Here is an 18,215-nt window from a genome sequence, read left to right as displayed (position 1 = left end):
GAGCAAATTCAGCAAATACTTCTACAGAACCATTTCTAAGCTTTCTAAGCTTTAGATGAAAAGCTGTGGTTACTAGACAAGGATATGCTAATTTTAAAACAAAAGCTAAACCCTCAAACATAGAATAACCACCAAAGAAGATATTTTTGCATGATGTATGATCAGAGAATATAGCAGCAACCCCACTGTCCCTCGTGAGATAAAAAGTTAGGGGGAGTTGCATTAAGCCTTGTCTTGGCAAGAAGTATGCAGTTAAGCCTGTCAGAAGTTATAAAATAATTAATGATTAAAGTCTTAAATAAGAGATCTGACATGAAAAATCACAAATTTCTAGGTCCAGTTACAATATGGCCAATCCTGCTCTGTCAACCTCATCACCCATCAATCCTTCTGCATGTTCCTTAAAGTTTGCGTTTTATAAACTCAAATCTCTTGTAGATAAGAGATCTGACATTAGAAGAAATGGTATTGACTGTGACAAGATTGCTTCTGTTTGGAGTAGGCTTTACAATGTCTTTCAGTGGTCCTAACAGGAATGGAATTAATGAGCCAAATTTTGACTAAGTTGTCCTCTTCCTTTCCTGTTAAAATGGTTAGGGTTAGGTTAAGGGTAACCCATCAGGCCTAAACATGTTCCAATTGGCCCAAAATGAAACCAAGGCAGCTGAAGCACACAGAGCCTTTTGAAATAATGGGAGTGGAACTTCTTCCCTCAGGCAGAATACAGATCACTACATTCCAACACCACAAGACTGAGGAACAGGTTCTTCATTAAAGCCATCAACATTCTGAATAGACACTGATATACACACGCACACGACTTCACAAAACAATCAGGACTGCAGTGCACATCTCTGCACAAGAGCAGTACGTTGAAAACTGGAACTGAATTTGCCAACACACCTTATTGCGCTCTGCCAATTGCACATATCTTTTATCTACAAATTTGTAATTGTACAACTGCTGTTTTGTTGTTTTAGAATGACAATAAAGAGACTGATCTTATCGTATATTATCTTATCTTATGTCAAATTTAGTTAAATTTAATCTTGGCCAAGAGTAGCAAAGACTTTTATCTTTAATTGAAGACGGAGGTGCCTTGATTGGCCATTATATTCATTAATCAATGATTGTTATGATTTGCAGATCTAGGGGGCAGACTGCAGACCTGATAATCCCTTGGACTGAGCATACACCCCAATATAATGAGTTACACAACCCCTCTCATTTCCTCACTTTCAGGTGAGTACAAAACAATAAATGCTATTTTTTCAACAACTGTCATTTCTGTACTTAGCTGATTGGTTGTTGCCATAATATATCATTTTGTTACTAATACATCTGATGTGTTTTCGAAGTGTTCCTTAGAGGAACACTTTGATCTAAAAGGGGGGAAAAATTATCTTGAATATCTTTCCTGATAAAAAGTAGGTTATGTATTAGTAACAAAATGATGCCACATAATTTGACAGAAATGAAAATGATCACCCTATGGGTGGGGGGGGGGGGGGGGGGGGAATCAAAGACACCCCAAAAATGAAGGTGAAGGTGAACAATGATGCAGCAGACTGGTCCATTTTGCCAAAATATCATTGTAGCAACTCAAAATGATTCTCAGTAGTTTGTGTGGCCCCCATGTGCTTGTACGCATGCCTGACAATGTCGGGGCATGCCCCTAATGAGACAATGAATGGTGTCCTGGGGGATCTCCTAAACCTAATGTCCCAGAAGTGTTCTATTAGGTCAGGTGAACGTGGTGGCCAGTCAGTCCTCCAGGAACTGCCTACATACTCTAGCCACATGAGGTTGGGCATTGTCGCGGACCAGGAGGAACCCAGGTCCCACTGCACCAGCATAGGTTCTGACAATGGGTCCAAGGAGTTCATCCCGATACCTAATAGCAGTCAGGGTGCCATTATCTAACGTGTAGAGGTCTGTGTGTCCTTCCAGGGATATGCCTCCCCAGACCATCACTGACCCACCACCAAACCGGTCATGCTAAATGATGTTGCAGGCAGCATAACATTCTCCACGGTATCTCCAGACCCTTTCACATCTGTCACATGTGCTCAGGTTACACCTGCTCTTATCGGTGAAGAGCACAGGGCGCCAGTGGTGTACTTGCCAATTCTGGTGGTCTATGGCAAATGCTAATCGAGCTCTACGGTGCTGGGCAGTGAGCACAGGGCCCACTACAGGACGTCAGGCCCTCGGCCCACCCTCATGGAGCCTGTTACTGATTGTTTGGTCAGAAACATTCACACCACTGGCCTGCTGGAGGTCATTTTGTAGGGCTCTGGCAGTGCTCATCCTGTTCCTCCTTGCACAAAGGAGCAGATACCGATCCTGCTGAGGGTTTAAGGATCTTCTACGGCCCTGTCCAGCTCTCCTGGAGTAACTATCTGTCTCCAGGAATCTCCTCCATGCTCTTGAGACTGTGCTGGGAGACACAGCAAACCTTCTTGCTACAGCACGTATTGATGTGCCATCAATACCATGAAGAATGCATGAAATTCCACTCTGACAAGGCACAAAAGTGAAGTGCACGCACGCACGCACGCACGCACGCACGCACGCACGCACGCACGCACGCACGCACGCACGCACGCACGCACACCTTTTACCAAACGTGCGTCATTTAACAATACCTAATGATGTTTGTTCATTAAAATGTTCTTACTTAATTATTGACAGTCATTAGATATACTAATTGAAGACATTGTACAAAGCAACGCCCATGGGAGTCTTTCACAAACAATAGAAAGAGGGAGTGGGAACCCTTTGTGTAAGAAGGTAAATCAATTTCTCAAGATGAAACAACATTTTTTAGTAAATGCCTGACGTAAAACATATGTCACACCCCTACACTTTTCTTCATTTAAAAGTGCATCTAACCATCAGTGGCCCCATTGGGTCTCAGTAAGTAAAGAGAAGTTGTGGACATCAGAATCAAAAACAGGGAGGAAGTTTAATAAAACAATTAATCTCTTGTAGTTTCATTTTGGGTAAGTACAAGCAAGTTTTTCTTTATACATTTACATTGTCTTTGTTTTCCTTTATAAAGATGTTTAAAGAGAATTAGCAAATTAGTTAAACTATTGTCCAAAATTAATCTGTTGATTGTAAGATAAGCAACAGCATCTGTCTGTTTTTTGTGACAAAACAGAAAATAAAAATAAAATGTGATGAGATGAGATGAGATGAGATGCTTTCAGTGCTCCCCTGCAACTATGATTAGGAATAGGTGGCAGTGGAAGAGGAATGGTGAATACATTTCAAAACTGTAAAAAAAAAAGTAATCATTTGTAAAATTTAAAAAAAAATGGTTTGCTGTTAGCAATTGTAATATGTTGTGAGTGTAAATGACTTGTGTTTCCATGTCTTGATAGGATGATGATGAAAAGTGTTGGACAAATCACAACAATTTTACTAATTATATTAGGTAAGTCAACATAAACAAAATGAGAAATTCACACACACACACACACCACACAAATAATCTAGTTTCATATTATTATAATATGAAACTAAATTATTTGGATTACAAAATGATACACTCGACCAAATGATTCAGAGAGAAATATACATATTAGTTGTGCTGGGAACTGACTATGATTTCTTAATTGATTCAAGTATAAATCTTCAATTTAAAAACAATACCAAACCTATGATTTAATAAATAAAGAATACAAGAGGATAGAAAAGTAAGCTCTATTTCTGAAATGTGGTATATTTTTTGTTCAACAGTCATTTTTAATTTTGACAGTAGTTATTTAAGATTTGACCACAGGAACCCTAGGCATTCATATGGGGGATCAACATCTTCCTTCCAAAATGCTACACAAGAAACAAAGAGAAGAAAATAAGAGTAACACATCTCTGCCTTGAACACTACTCATAGGGACAACCACAGCTGCTTTCACATCAGGAAAAGTAGCACCAATACCAGCCCCAATTTAATCCAAAATCTCAGAACAGTGTCCCATAAAAAATGATGCACCAGCAGCGCCTCAAAAAAGAGGAAAAAAGACCTCCTCTCTGCAGTTGATAAAATCCAGAGACACAACATCTGCTTCAACATCAACAATAAAGCATCAGTATGAGCTCCAACCTTATGTGAAACTACAAAACCATCTTTATAAAAATAGGTTACATCTTCAAAAAGACAAGTGACCAGAGGTGCAATAACTTGGATGTCAACAGCTGTTGCAGCAGAAACAATTCTGTCTGCTACAGCAATATCCTCTCTCTTAAAAACTACTTGAGAAGCTCCCATTGTCTAAACTATCCTGCAACCACAGCACCGTCTCCACGCAGTCATGTGCTATCAGTGCATTTGTCTGGAGAAGTCTTGAAGAATGACCTGAACAACCCGGACACCCCTGCATATAAAGATCTTAAACAAGCCCCGAAGACTGTAAGTTATCACATTTGGTTATGGCTTAAAATAACATTCCATTTTATTTATTTATATCTTGAAATGAACCACATACCAAATAAATTTCGCTTTGCTGAAATAGCGTGACAAGATCTCTACAGGAAGGCTTCATGGTCAGCCTGTTCGATGCTTTCCAAAAGACTTCAGGTAAACCCATCCTTGGTATATTTTTGTGTTCAGTGACACAGTCATAAGAACAGAATTATTGCTAAATTTTCATTCTCCTTTTTTTAATTCACAACAGTCCTGCTGAAAGAGACAGCATAACTCACGCTATTTGTAAGTAAAGTCAACACTTTCATTCGAATTGCTATTAACAATTGTGTTTAGTGAATTGTCCCAACTTTTATGAGCAAGTCCAATTTCTTATTCAACAAAGACATCATCTGCTACCTCTCCAGCAGCAGGTTATGGTGCATCCCAACACAGTTACATTCTGTCAGTGCTATTGGCTAAAGAAGTCTTTAAGAATGACCTCAATAACCCTGGGACCCCTGCAAAGAAAGACCTTGAAAAACGAGTCATTAAGACTGTAAGTTTTCATGTTGTCCTTTATGGAATAGTAAACTTTAACTTGTCCTGAGCAATATATCAACTAAATGTTGCTTTGCTGTAACAGTGTGATGAGATATTTGGCGGAAAGTTTCCTGGTCAGGTTGTTCGATGCTTTGTGAAAGAATTCAGGTACTCACAATTTACTTTATTTGTATACCATTTGATATGTTCTTGTGTTGATAGTATCACAATCATGGCAAAATAAATTTTACATTTTCAATTATTGGTCCATTTTTTCCTTTCCAATTCCCAACAGTCCTGCTGATGGAGACAGCGCAACTCAAGTTGTTTTTGGGGTTGCGTTCAACAACACAATTTCGAAAGATGAGCTGCCACAGAATGAAACACTGGTTCAAACTTTAGTGGATGCTGCTAACAGCAACAGCAACTACAGCGTTAATCTGAGAGCAACATCAGTCCAGCTGATCTGTAAGTAAACCCAGCACTTTCATTCTAATTGCTCTGAAGGATTGTTGTATTCATTTGAATCATCCCATTTTTTAACAGCAAGTCCAGTTTCTTCATATTCAACAAATACAACAACACCTGCTGTAATGTCAACATCAGCAACCCCTCCAAGAACAGACTATGTTTCCTCTGAGCCCACATACGTGCTATCAGTGCATTTGCCTGAAGAAGCTTTTAAGAATGACCTGGACTGCCCCGACACCCCTGCATATAAAGATCTTGAAAAACGAGTCCTGAAGACTGTAAGTTATCATGTTGTCCTTTATGGAATAGTAAACTTTAAATTTGTTGATCCATTTGTCCTGAGCCATATATCAACTAAATGTTGCTTTGCTGTAACAGTGTGATGAGATATTTGGTGGAAAGTTTCCTGGTCAGGTTGTTCGATGCTTTGTGAAAGAATTCAGGTACTCACAATTTACTTTCTATTCATAGAATATTTGGTTAATTGACATGTTGAAAGTGTTCTGTATCACAGCAACAATATTGTTGCAACATTTCATGTGGATATTTCATATTTTCATTTGTTGACTTCCAACAGTCCTGCTGAGGGAGACAGCACAACTCAAGTTGTTTTTGGGGTTGCGTTCAACAACACGATTTCTAAAGCTCAGCTGCCACAGAATGAAACACTGGTTCAAACTTTAATGGATGCTGCTAACAGCAACAGCAACTACAGCGTTAATCTGAGAGCAACATCAGTCCAGCTGATCTGTAAGTAAACTCAACACTTAAATTCTAATTGCTCTGAAGGATTGTTGTCTTCATTTAAATCATCCCATTTTTTAACAGCAAGTCCAGTTTCTTCATATTCAACAAATACAACAACACCTGCTGTAATGTAATGTCAACATCAGCAACCCCTCCGACAACAGACTATGTTTCCTCTGAGCCCACATACGTGCTATCAGTGCATTTGCCTGAAGAAGCTTTTAAGAATGACCTGAACAACCCGGATACCCCTGCATATAAAGATCTTGAAAAACGAGTCCTGAAGACTGTAAGTTATCGTGTTGTCCTTTATGGAATCGTAAACTTTAACTTTGTTGATTCATTTGTCCTGAGCCATATATCAACTAAATGTTGCTTTGCTGTAACAGTGTGATGAGATATTTGGCGGAAAGTTTCCTGGTCAGGTTGTTCGATGCTTTGTGAAAGAATTCAGGTACTCACAATTTACTTTATTTGTATACCATTTGATATGTTCTTGTGTTGATAGTATCACAATCATGGCAAAATAAATTTTACATTTTCAATTATTGGTCCATGTTTTCCTTTCCGATTCTCAACAGTCCTGCTGAGGGAGACAGCACAACTCAAGTTGTTTTTGGGGTTGCGTTCTTCAACAACACGATTTCTAAAGCTCAGCTGCCACAGAATGAAACACTGGTTCAAACTTTAGTGGATGCTGCTAACAGCAACTGCAACTACAGCGTTAATCTGAGAGCAACATCAGTCCAGCTGATCTGTAAGTAAACAACACTTAAATTCTAATTGCTGTGAAGGATTGTTGTCTTCATTTAAATCATCCCATTTTTTAACAGCAAGTCCAGTTTCTTCATATTCAACAAATACAACAACACCTGCTGTAATGTCAACATCAGCAACCCCTCCGACAACAGACTATGTTTCCTCTGAGCCCACATACGTGCTATCAGTGCATTTGCCTGAAGAAGCTTTTAAGAATGACCTGAACAACCCGGATACCCCTGCATATAAAGATCTTGAAAAACGAGTCCTGAAGACTGTAAGTTATCATGTTGTCCTTTATGGAATTGTAAACTTTAACTTTGTTGATTCATTTGTCCAGAGCCATATATCAACTAAATGTTGCTTTGCTGTAACAGTGTGATGAGATATTGGCGGAAAGTTTCCTGGTCAGGTTGTTCGTTGCTTTGTAAAAGAATTCAGGTACTCACAGTTTACTTTATTTGTATACCATTTGATATGTCCTTGTGTTCATAGTATCACAATCATGGCAAAAAAATTTTTACATTTTCAATTATTGGTCCATGTTTTCCTTTCCAATTCACAACAGTTCTGCTGAAGGAGACTGCGCAACTCAAGTTGTTTTTGGGGTTGCGTTCAACAACACGATTTCTAAAGCTCAGCTGCCACAGAATGAAACACTGGTTCAAACTTTAGTGGATGCTGCTAACAGCAACAGCAACTACAGCGTTAATCTGAGAGCAACATCAGTCCAGCTGATCTGTAAGTAAACCCAGCACTTTCATTCTAATTGCTCTGAAGAATTGTTGTCCTCATTTGAATTATCCCATTTTTTAACAGCAAGTCCAGTTTCTTCATATTCAACAAATACAACAACACCTGCTGTAATGTCAACATCAGCAACCCCTCCGACAACAGACTATGTTTCCTCTGAGCCCACATACGTGCTATCAGTGCATTTGCCTGAAGAAGCTTTTAAGAATGACCTGAACAACCCGGATACCCCTGCATATAAAGATCTTGAAAAACGAGTCCTGAAGACTGTAAGTTATCATGTTGTCCTTTATGGAATTGTAAACTTTAACTTTGTTGATCCACTTGTCCTGAGCCATATATCAACTAAATGTTGCTTTGCTGTAACAGTGTGATGAGATATTTGGCGGAAAGTTTCCTGGTCAGGTTGTTCGTTGCTTTGTGAAAGAATTCAGGTACTCACAGTTTACTTTATTTGTATACCATTTGATATGTCCTTGTGTTCATAGTATCACAATCATGGCAAAAAAATTTTTACAGTGTGATGAGATATTTGGCGGAAAGTTTCCTGGTCAGGTTGTTCGTTGCTTTGTAAAAGAATTCAGGTACTCACAGTTTACTTTATTTGTATACCATTTGATATGTCCTTGTGTTCATAGTATCACAATCATGGCAAAATAAATTTTACATTTTCAATTATTGGTCCATGTTTTCCTTTCCAATTCACAACAGTCCTGCTGAAGGAGACAGCGCAACTCAAGTTGTTTTTGGGGTTGCGTTCAACAACACGATTTCTAAAGCTCAGCTGCCACAGAATGAAACACTGGTTCAAACTTTAGTGGATGCTGCTAACAGCAACTGCAACTACAGCGTTAATCTGAGAGCAACATCAGTCCAGCTGATCTGTAAGTAAACCCAGCACTTTCATTCTAATTGCTCTGAAGAATTGTTGTCCTCATTTGAATTATCCCATTTTTTAACAGCAAGTCCAGTTTCTTCATATTCAACAAATACAACAACACCTGCTGTAATGTCAACATCAGCAACCCCTCCGACAACAGACTATGTTTCCTCTGAGCCCACATACGTGCTATCAGTGCATTTGCCTGAAGAAGCTTTTAAGAATGACCTGAACAACCCCGACACCCCTGCATATAAAGATCTTGAAAAACGAGTCCTGAAGACTGTAAGTTATCATGTTGTCCTTTATGGAATTGTAAACTTTAACTTTGTTGATCCACTTGTCCTGAGCCATATATCAACTAAATGTTGCTTTGCTGTAACAGTGTGATGAGATATTTGGTGGAAAGTTTCCTGGTCAGGTTGTTCGATGCTTTGTGAAAGAATTCAGGTACTCACATATTTTTTTATTTGTATACCATTTGATATGTCCTTGTGTTCATAGTATCACAATCATGGCAAAAAAAATTTTACATTTTCAATTATTGGTCCATGTTTTCCTTTCCGATTCACAACAGTCCTGCTGAAGGAGACAGCGCAACTCGAGTTGTTTTTGGGGTTGCGTTCAACAACACGATTTCTAAAGCTCAGCTGCCACAGAATGAAACACTGGTTCAAACTTTAGTGGATGCTGCTAACAGCAACAGCAACTACAGCGTTAATCTGAGAGCAACATCAGTCCAGCTGATCTGTAAGTAAACTCAACACTTAAATTCTAATTGCTCTGAAGAATTGTTGTCCTCATTTGAATTATCCCATTTTTTAACAGCAAGTCCAGTTTCTTCATATTCAACAAATACAACAACACCTGCTGTAATGTCAACATCAGCAACCCCTCCGACAACAGACTATGTTTCCTCTGAGCCCACATACGTGCTATCAGTGCATTTGCCTGAAGAAGCTTTTAAGAATGACCTGAACAACCCGGATACCCCTGCATATAAAGATCTTGAAAAACGAGTCCTGAAGACTGTAAGTTATCATGTTGTCCTTTATGGAATTGTAAACTTTAACTTTGTTGATCCACTTGTCCTGAGCCATATATCAACTAAATGTTGCTTTGCTGTAACAGTGTGATGAGATATTTGGCGGAAAGTTTCCTGGTCAGGTTGTTCGATGCTTTGTGAAAGAATTCAGGTACTCACATTTTTTTTAATTTGTATACCATTTGATATGTCCTTGTGTTCATAGTATCACAATCATGGCAAAAAAATTTTACATTTTCAATTATTGGTCCATGTTTTCCTTTCCGATTCACACAACAGTCCTGCTGAAGGAGACAGCGCAACTCAAGTTGTTTTTGGGGTTGCGTTCAACAACACGATTTCTAAAGCTCAGCTGCCACAGAATGAAACACTGGTTCAAACTTTAGTGGATGCTGCTAACAGCAACAGCAACTACAGCGTTAATCTGAGAGCAACATCAGTCCAGCTGATCTGTAAGTAAACTCACACTTAATTCTAATTGCTCTGAAGAATTTTTGTCCTCATTTGAATTATCCATTTTTTAACAGCAAGTCCAGTTTCTTCATATTCAACAAATACAACAACACCTGCTGTAATGTCAACATCAGCAACCCCTCCGACAACAGACTATGTTCCTCTGAGCCCACATACGTGCTATCAGTGCATTTACCTGAAGAAGCTTTTAAGAATGACCTGAACAACCCGGATACCCCTGCATATAAAGATCTTGAAAAACGAGTCCTGAAGACTGTAAGTTATCATGTTGTCCTTTATGGAATTGTAAACTTTAACTTTGTTGACCCACTTGTCCTGAGCTATATATCAACTAAATGTTGCTTTGCTGTAACAGTGTGATGAGATATTTGGTGGAAAGTTTCCTGGTCAGGTTGTTCGATGCTTTGTGAAAGAATTCAGGTACTCACATTTTTTTTTATTTGTATACCATTTGATATGTTCTTGTGTTCATAGTATCACAATCATGGCAAAATAAATTTTACATTTTCAATTATTGGTCCATGTTTTCCTTTCCGATTCACAACAGTCCTGCTGAGGGAGACAGCACAACTCAAGTTGTTTTTGGGGTTGCGTTCAACAACACGATTTCTAAAGCTCAGCTGCCACAGAATGAAACACTGGTTCAAACTTTAATGGATGCTGCTAACAGCAACAGCAACTACAGCGTTAATCTGAGAGCAACATCAGTCCAGCTGATCTGTAAGTAAACTCAACACTTAAATTCTAATTGCTGTGAAGGATTGTTGTCTGCATTTAATCATCCCATCTGATAACAGCAAGTCCAGTTTCTTCATATTCAACAAATACAACAACACCTGTAATGTCAACACCTGCTGTAATGTCAACATCAGCAACCCCTCCAGTCGATGTTGCCTCTCAGCCTTGTTACATGCTATTAGTCCATTTGCCTGAAGAAGCTTTTAAGAGTGACCTGAACAACACTGACACCCCTGCATATAAAGACCTTGAAAAACGAGTCCTGAAAACTGTAAGGTGCCACACTCCAATGCAATGCAACATAAAGTCTTATATCATTACTTATTCATCTTTATTTTCATGATATTTCTGTTAAATGCTGCTTTTCTTTTCTAGTGTATCCAAATATTTCGTGGAAGGTATCCCGGACAAGTTTTCCATTGCATAGTAAGAGGATTCAGGTAAACCCACTGTTGTGATATTTTAATACCATTGTTGGTATGTCGCAGTGTTGACAGTGTCACAAGAACAATAACAGAATTGCAGCTACATTTTTCCACTCTTCATTTCTGATTTACAACAGTCCAGCTGAAGGAGACAACACCACTCAAGTTATCTTTGGAGTTGTGTTCAATAATACTATTCCAAAAGATGACCTTCCACGGAATGAAGCAATTGTTCAAACTTTAGTGGCCGCTGCAAACAGTAGTAACAGTTACAGCGTAAAATTTAATTCCTCTCTGATCCACATTATATGTAAGTCAACTTCATACTTCACTGCAGCTTTTCTCAGTGTGGTCACTTTTTTCACTGATTTTCTTCCTCTTCGTTAGCAAGTCCACTATCTTGGGATAATTCGACCGTTGCTCCTATTGCCACTCCAATCATCCTATCTTCTGGCACAAGACAGAAGATAATAAATGTGTCTTTTAGATCACGTCTCAACACATTTACAATTGAGCTGACAAATACATCCTCTGCATCTTTTACAAATCGAGCTTTGATGATAAAAAGTCAGGTATGTATTGCCTTAGTATTTACTATGTACCATAAGCATCCATGCATCCATGCATCCATCCATCTTCCCTCTACCACTTATCCGGGTCGGGTCGTGGGGGCAGCAGCCTAAGCAGAGAGGCCGAGACTTCCCTCTCCCCAGCTACTTCTTCCAGCTCGTTCGGGGGGATCCCCAGGCATTCCCAGACCAGCCGAGAGACATAGTCTCTCCAACGTGTCCTGGGTCTTCCCGGGGGTCTCCTACCGGAGGGACATGCCCTGAACACCTCACCAGGGAGGCGTCCAGGGGGCATCCTAACTTGATGCCCAAGCCACCTCATCTGGCTCCTCTCAACGCGGAGGAGCAGCGACTCTACTCCGAGCTTCTCCCGGATGGCAGAGCTTCTCACCCTATCTCTAAGGGAGGGCCCAGCCACCCTATGGAGGAAGCTCATTTCGGCCGCTTGTACCCGTGATCTTGTTCTTTCGGTCATTACCCAAAGCTCATGACCATAGGTGAGGGTAGGAACAAAGATCGACTGGTAAATCGAGAGCTTTGCCTTTCGGCTCAGTTCCCTCTTCACCTCTACGGACTGGTGCAGAGTCCGCATTACTGCGGGTGCTGCACTGATCCGCCTGTTGATCTCCCGCTCCATTCTTCCCTCACTCGTGAACAAGACCCCAAGGTGCTTGAACTCCTCCACTTGGGGCAGGATCTCCTCCTTGACCCGGAGAAGGCACTCCACCTTTTTCCGGTTGAGAACCATGGCCTCGGATTTGGAGGTGCTGATTCTCATCCCAGCCGCTTCACATGCGGCGGCAAACCGATCCACTGATCGTTGGAGGTCATGGGCCGATGACGCCAACAGGACCAAATCATCTGCAAAGAGCAGAGACCTGATCCTGAGGTCACCAAACCAGACCCCCTCAACACGATGGCTGCACCTAGAAATTCTGTCCATATAACTTATGAACAGAATCAGTGACAAAGGGCAGCCCTGGCGGAGACCAACCCTCTCTCGAAACGCGGTCGACTTACTGCCAGCAATGCGGCCCAAACTCTAACACCGATCATACAGGGAGCGGACGGCCCGTATCAGGGGGCCCGGCACCCCATACTCTCGGAGAATCCCCCACAGGACCCCCCGAGGAACACGATTGAATGCCTTCTCCAAGTCCACAAATCACATGTGGACTGGTTGGGCAAACTCCCATGCACCCTCGAAGACCCTGCTGAGGGTGTAGAGCTGGTCCACCGTTCCACGCCTAGGACGAAAACCACATTGCTCCTCCTGAATCCGAGGTTTGACTATCCGGCGGACCCTCCTCTCCAGTACCCCTTAATAGACCTTACCAGGGAGGCTGAGTAGTGTGATCCCCCTATAGTTGGAACACACCCTCCAGTCCCCCTTCTTAAAAAGAGGGACTACCACCCCGGTCTGCCAATCCAGTGGCACCGTCCCTGATGTCCACCTGATGTTGCAGAGTCAAGTCAACCACGACAGCCCTACAACATCCAGATCCTTAAGGAACTCTGGGCGGATCTCATCCACCCCTGGGGCCTTGCCACCGAGGAGTTTTTTGACTAACTCGGCAACTTCAGCCCCAGAGATACGAGAGTCTGTCCCCAGGTCCTGCTTCCTCACTGGAAGGCATGTTGGTAGGATTAAGGAGGTCCTCAAAGTTTTCCTTCCACGAATCCATAACATCCATAAGCAGTATTTTGTATTCATCATAAAAGTTGTCGAAACAGTTATTATAATTAGAAATAGGTTGCTGTTAGTCATGTCTTATCAGATTTTGTACCTAATGTGGACCTTGTTGACCCAGGTTTGATTTGTTGATGGCCCAAAGACCCACACTGGTTCAGTTCCTCCCATGATTTCAACCTCTACCCTACGGATACACAAGTTTTTCAGTCTATTGAATGACATGACATCACATATCATATCAGGGGTGGCTGATGAAAAATATTCTTTTGTGGGGCTGCTGTGAAAATATGTCCCTGCCTACTTCAGTAGATTCAAGTCAAAAGTCAAACAATGAAGACATTTCAACAATGAATATTCAATCTCGTTCTAAAAACCTGCAGTTTCACAAATAAAATAAATGAAGAATTATTTAAGGCTCCATCTATCCTTTAGAATGTATAGATTGCATCAAATACAATACAAAATTCTACAAAGTTCTTTTTTCTTTTTCACAGCTTGAACCTTACTTCAGAGACAAATTTTCCACTTACAGATCATTTACAGTGGCATCATTCAGGTAATTTATTAACAGTTATATTGTTCCAACCAAAAAAGAGCAGTGTCAATCTGACATTTTCTTGTAATTTCTCATCTCTTTCTTCAGAAAAGGCTCAGTCATCAATGACTTAAAACTCGGCTTTGACAGGACATCTGTCCCTCATTATACAGAGATTGCAAGTGTTTTAATTAATGCATCTTCAAAGGTCATTGGCTTTGACATTGAAGGCAGCTCCATCTCTGTGGATGGCATAGGTACGAGCTATTGATACTATTAGTGCCTCGGGGTCTTGTTCATAATAAAAAAAATAATCATATTAATAATGTATGGTTTACTTCCTATTTTCAGCTTCAAATGGAATCAACCAGAACATCAGTCTCATCACTGCATTCTGTTTGGTAATCTTGTCGTGGTTACTGTCAAACCACCAATAAAATCGTGCTCCACTTCAATGCCAGTTGCTGACAGCACCCAGCAACATTACGAGAATAACTGACTAATTATAATATTATGTAATTTAATCAAATCTAATTTATAGTTTAAAAATATGTAAATATTTTGTATTTTGCCTAAAAATCTGTTCTCTTATCCAAAGCTGATCTCAGTGAGCCTGGACTTGGGTAAGGTTCTTGAAGACATTCTGACTCCTCTCCAAACGGCTTATTCAGTTCCGAAATGGCTGGAGCATGACCATTTGGCCCTGCTAATGATCTGGGTGGTCAGCTGTTTTTTTTTTGGGGGGGGGTTTGATGAAGAGACCTTTTGGCGAAGAAACAAAACATCTTCAAGAACTTAAAGTCCTGTTGCTCACTGAAATCAGCTGCAGATAACCATCACCTGGATGAATAACAACCTACATGGACACATGTTGATTTTCGTTGAGCCTCTCATACATATTAGAATATCCATGTAGTTAGCACAACAGTAATATGATAGAAACACAATGAAGATACAATGAGAATTAAATGTTGAGTATATTTTAATGTTTGGTATGCATGTTAAATACTTTAATAAAAATGTTCTTATTCATGAAAATGTCTTTATGTAATCCTACAGAACTATGTGCTATAAGATCTTGTTAAGTAATACAAACTGAGCAGAATTCATAATTAAAATCCTGGAACCTTACTATTTTGTAGATTTTTTTGTGGTCTTTTTAAAACAGGAGCAACGTTTTCAGTCTCTTTAATTTGCCGCATGACAAGCTAATCTTTATTTTACAGTTCAGTACATCATAGAACGAAGTGGTGTGACATCCAACAGATGCAACAGTGCACTGCCATGCATCAAATCCCATTATATGCACATTCTATACATTTTATTGTTGTTGCTCAAGGTGCAATCACAACAGCTCCACTTTAGGCACAATACCACCTTTAGCCAGTGGCGGGCCGTGCATTTCACACCTAGGCCTTCAGTAGTGCGCTGTCTGAATCAATCCAACCCTCAATAACCATTTTATGGCTATAAAACTTCCACTAAAGGTACAACTGCGACACACATAAAAAAAAAATCATCAAAAATAACCCGATAAAATTGCAATATTATTGTGGCGAGTTAGGGTTTTAGGTTGGGAAGAACTCAGACACAGACCTCTGCAAGCTTAAAGCGTCACTTTATTAAACATGGAACTAAAGACACATGAACGAAGGAAGGTCTTCAATCACACACATTACCTGGCTTATGGTGTGCAAGTGCAAACAGTAATTAAATACATCAACAACCAGAACTCAATAAATAGAACACTAACATTTAAAGTTGCAAAAGATAACATTTACAACGAACAAAAACCGGGTTAACACCAACCTGAACCCACAGACACACTGCCACAAAGCATGCTGGGAAATTCCCACACTGACCCTCCCCAACATGCTAAATTATTTAGGAATATAGCATTTAGTGCTACATTTTAGTATAATAATCAGGATTTTTGATTTTACTCACCAAAAATCCTGATTATTTGTACACAAAATCCACCCTCCTTTCTTTCCTCAAGAAGATTTCAATGACTCTGTTGTGCAGATTATCCGTGCGTTTCAGTTCCATCAAGAAGTCCTTTTCTATCGCCATCGAAGCTAACGCTGAAAGTCGAGCCTCTCCTGTCGTATTTCTGGCATACGTTTTAATTTGCTTTAGGGCTGAGAATGTCCGTTCAACAGAAGCAGTAGACACGGGGATGGTCACCGCCAAACACAGTCTATCAGTCTTTTTAAGATTTCCCTATTTTTCTTCACCGTTTCGTTGCGGAGCTCCGTTTCCCTGCACACTTGCTCGCTCCGCTGTAGATCCACTCTGGTTTCCCCAAAAGTTTTGGAAAGCACCGTTGCTTGTAAGTGTCCAGCAGTGCTTTGATGCCTCGTTGCTGCCTTGGTTAGGCAAGCCAAATTTACAAATCCAGTGTGGCTCCAAACACCATGTCGATCAGTGGCAAATAACAAGCACTCCCAGCAATACAATTTGCAGCGTTCCTCGGAGCCTGTGAGCCAGGAGTACCGCTCGTAGTTAGTGGACTGAAAGTGGCGGACAAATCCTTTTCCCGGTTGCGACAGGCTTGCTAGCTTCGGAGTTGCCCGACCTTGCTTAACGATGTCCAGCTTTTCTTGAAAAGTCCGTCTTGAAAATGGCTTTGACAGTAAATCAACGACTAAATCCATTTCTTCATCTACTTCAGCCATTGTGGGTTGACAAAACCGCTATTAAATCAACACAACAATATCTTTGCTTGTGCAACTCGCTACAGATGCAGTTTGCTAGCTCTGGCTCGTACACTCTCTGACTATCCAATCAAAGCGTGTGAATACGCTGACGTTTCATACGCCTGCTAGAAGGCCTTGGGGTCGCCAACTCAAAATCGGATTGGTTGAAGCAACAGTTGGATCGACATTTTTTTTATGCTACAGGGCCCGCAGAACTGATTGTGAAGGCCTCCAGGCAGATTTCTCTGACCCTGGCAACAAATAGTGGCTGAAATGTGATTGGTTAAATGCTTGAATATGAAAATACACGTCTGGAAGCAGCGCAACCAGGGGGCTGGCAATGAAAGGAAGTGGACAGACCATTTGGAATTATTTAATACATATGGAATTATTTAATACATATTAATGGACAAAATATTATTTGACTGATGTTAATTATATTTTTTTGAAAATATAATTAACATCAGTCTGTGATTCAGATATTTTTAGGCCAGCAGAGAAGGCCTTGCAGGCCCTGACAGCCCACCACTGCCTTTAGCTTAGATGCCAAAAAGTGCAAGTGTAAAGAAATTTCTCTAGAAATTTGTAACAGTCACCCATGTCTCCCAACATGAAGACAGAGTAAACACAAATGAAATGATTGGTGATCTAAATAATGGATGGAGCCAAGTGAATTATGTGGTTTGTTAAAAATGACATTATAATGAGTCACATTACAGGAAAAGACTGGCAAAAGAAACAGTCTGCCTCGGTGAAAAAATAAGGTCCCAACACACCTGAATGAACAGAAATCACAATCTGCAATTGTAAAAGGGATTTACAGAGATTTATCTCATGTTTCTCTTTTGCAGTGAACACCCCAGTGGTGTATTATCTACAGTTGTGGCTGTAGGAACCGGTCAAACTTGATAAACATCTTCCTGCACAATAGTGTATTTGGCGAAACAACGCGGCATGAATGTCGTGGGAATTTATTCAAGGGTGTCATGGCATTTTTTGGACAAGCGTCATGTATTCACAACGTCATTTTGCAAAAATACCTTTTGCAGAGTTCGCCTTATAAATGAAGGCAGTCGCACTGAGGAAACTATTTTCAATATCACAGTGGTGATAACAACACATTACAGAAAATCTTCAAAAGTCAAGGTGGGATTTAATAACTTTACATTTATTGATCTTCTGACTCAGGTAAGTCTGCATCTTTAATATTAAAAACATTTTGTGATTCTGATTAGATTTAATAATAATTATTTTAGGGTGGCATAGGGGTGCACTGCTAAGCACTGTTCCACAAGAGGTTCACTGGTTTGAATTTATTTTCTTTGTGGTCTTTGCATTTTCTCCCCTTGCATTTTGGGTGAGGCAAATTGGAGAAACTAAATTGACCTAAAGTATGCTGAAGTGTGTCTGAAGACAGTTGGATTGGGCCCCAAGCATGACATGGTTTGCATGAAACTAGAAAAGCTAAACCAT

The 18,215-nt window shown here is 40.3% G+C and overlaps 1 protein-coding gene and 1 long non-coding RNA gene across 2 annotated transcripts; both read left to right on the top strand.

Moving 5' to 3' along the window:
- Positions 1 to 2,621: 2,621 nt before the first annotated feature.
- LOC130522981 (uncharacterized) lies at positions 2,622 to 4,585 on the top strand. Its single transcript, XR_008949766.1, has 4 exons — positions 2,622 to 3,005; positions 3,390 to 3,442; positions 4,302 to 4,417; positions 4,521 to 4,585. It is a non-coding gene; the product is annotated as an uncharacterized LOC130522981 (long non-coding RNA).
- A 254-nt stretch (positions 4,586 to 4,839) lies between these two features.
- On the top strand, positions 4,840 to 10,803 carry LOC130522618 (uncharacterized). Its single transcript, XM_057027169.1, has 22 exons — positions 4,840 to 4,970; positions 5,058 to 5,122; positions 5,250 to 5,422; positions 5,501 to 5,703; positions 5,804 to 5,868; positions 6,003 to 6,175; positions 6,254 to 6,461; positions 6,562 to 6,597; positions 7,344 to 7,372; positions 7,500 to 7,672; positions 7,751 to 7,953; positions 8,204 to 8,268; positions 8,396 to 8,568; positions 8,647 to 8,849; positions 8,950 to 9,014; positions 9,142 to 9,314; positions 9,393 to 9,595; positions 9,696 to 9,760; positions 9,889 to 10,061; positions 10,137 to 10,338; positions 10,439 to 10,503; positions 10,631 to 10,803. Exons 7-20 carry the CDS (start codon positions 6,306 to 6,308, stop codon positions 10,283 to 10,285), a joined length of 1,866 nt encoding a protein of 621 aa, XP_056883149.1. The 5' UTR covers positions 4,840 to 4,970; positions 5,058 to 5,122; positions 5,250 to 5,422; positions 5,501 to 5,703; positions 5,804 to 5,868; positions 6,003 to 6,175; positions 6,254 to 6,305; the 3' UTR covers positions 10,286 to 10,338; positions 10,439 to 10,503; positions 10,631 to 10,803.
- The last annotated feature ends 7,412 nt before the right edge of the window (positions 10,804 to 18,215 follow it).

This window comes from Takifugu flavidus, chromosome 3 (assembly GCF_003711565.1).
Source record: "Takifugu flavidus isolate HTHZ2018 chromosome 3, ASM371156v2, whole genome shotgun sequence".
Taxonomy (NCBI): domain Eukaryota; kingdom Metazoa; phylum Chordata; class Actinopteri; order Tetraodontiformes; family Tetraodontidae; genus Takifugu; species Takifugu flavidus.
Note: the sequence above shows the minus strand (reverse complement) of the source record. Positions and strands in the feature narration are given on the sequence as shown.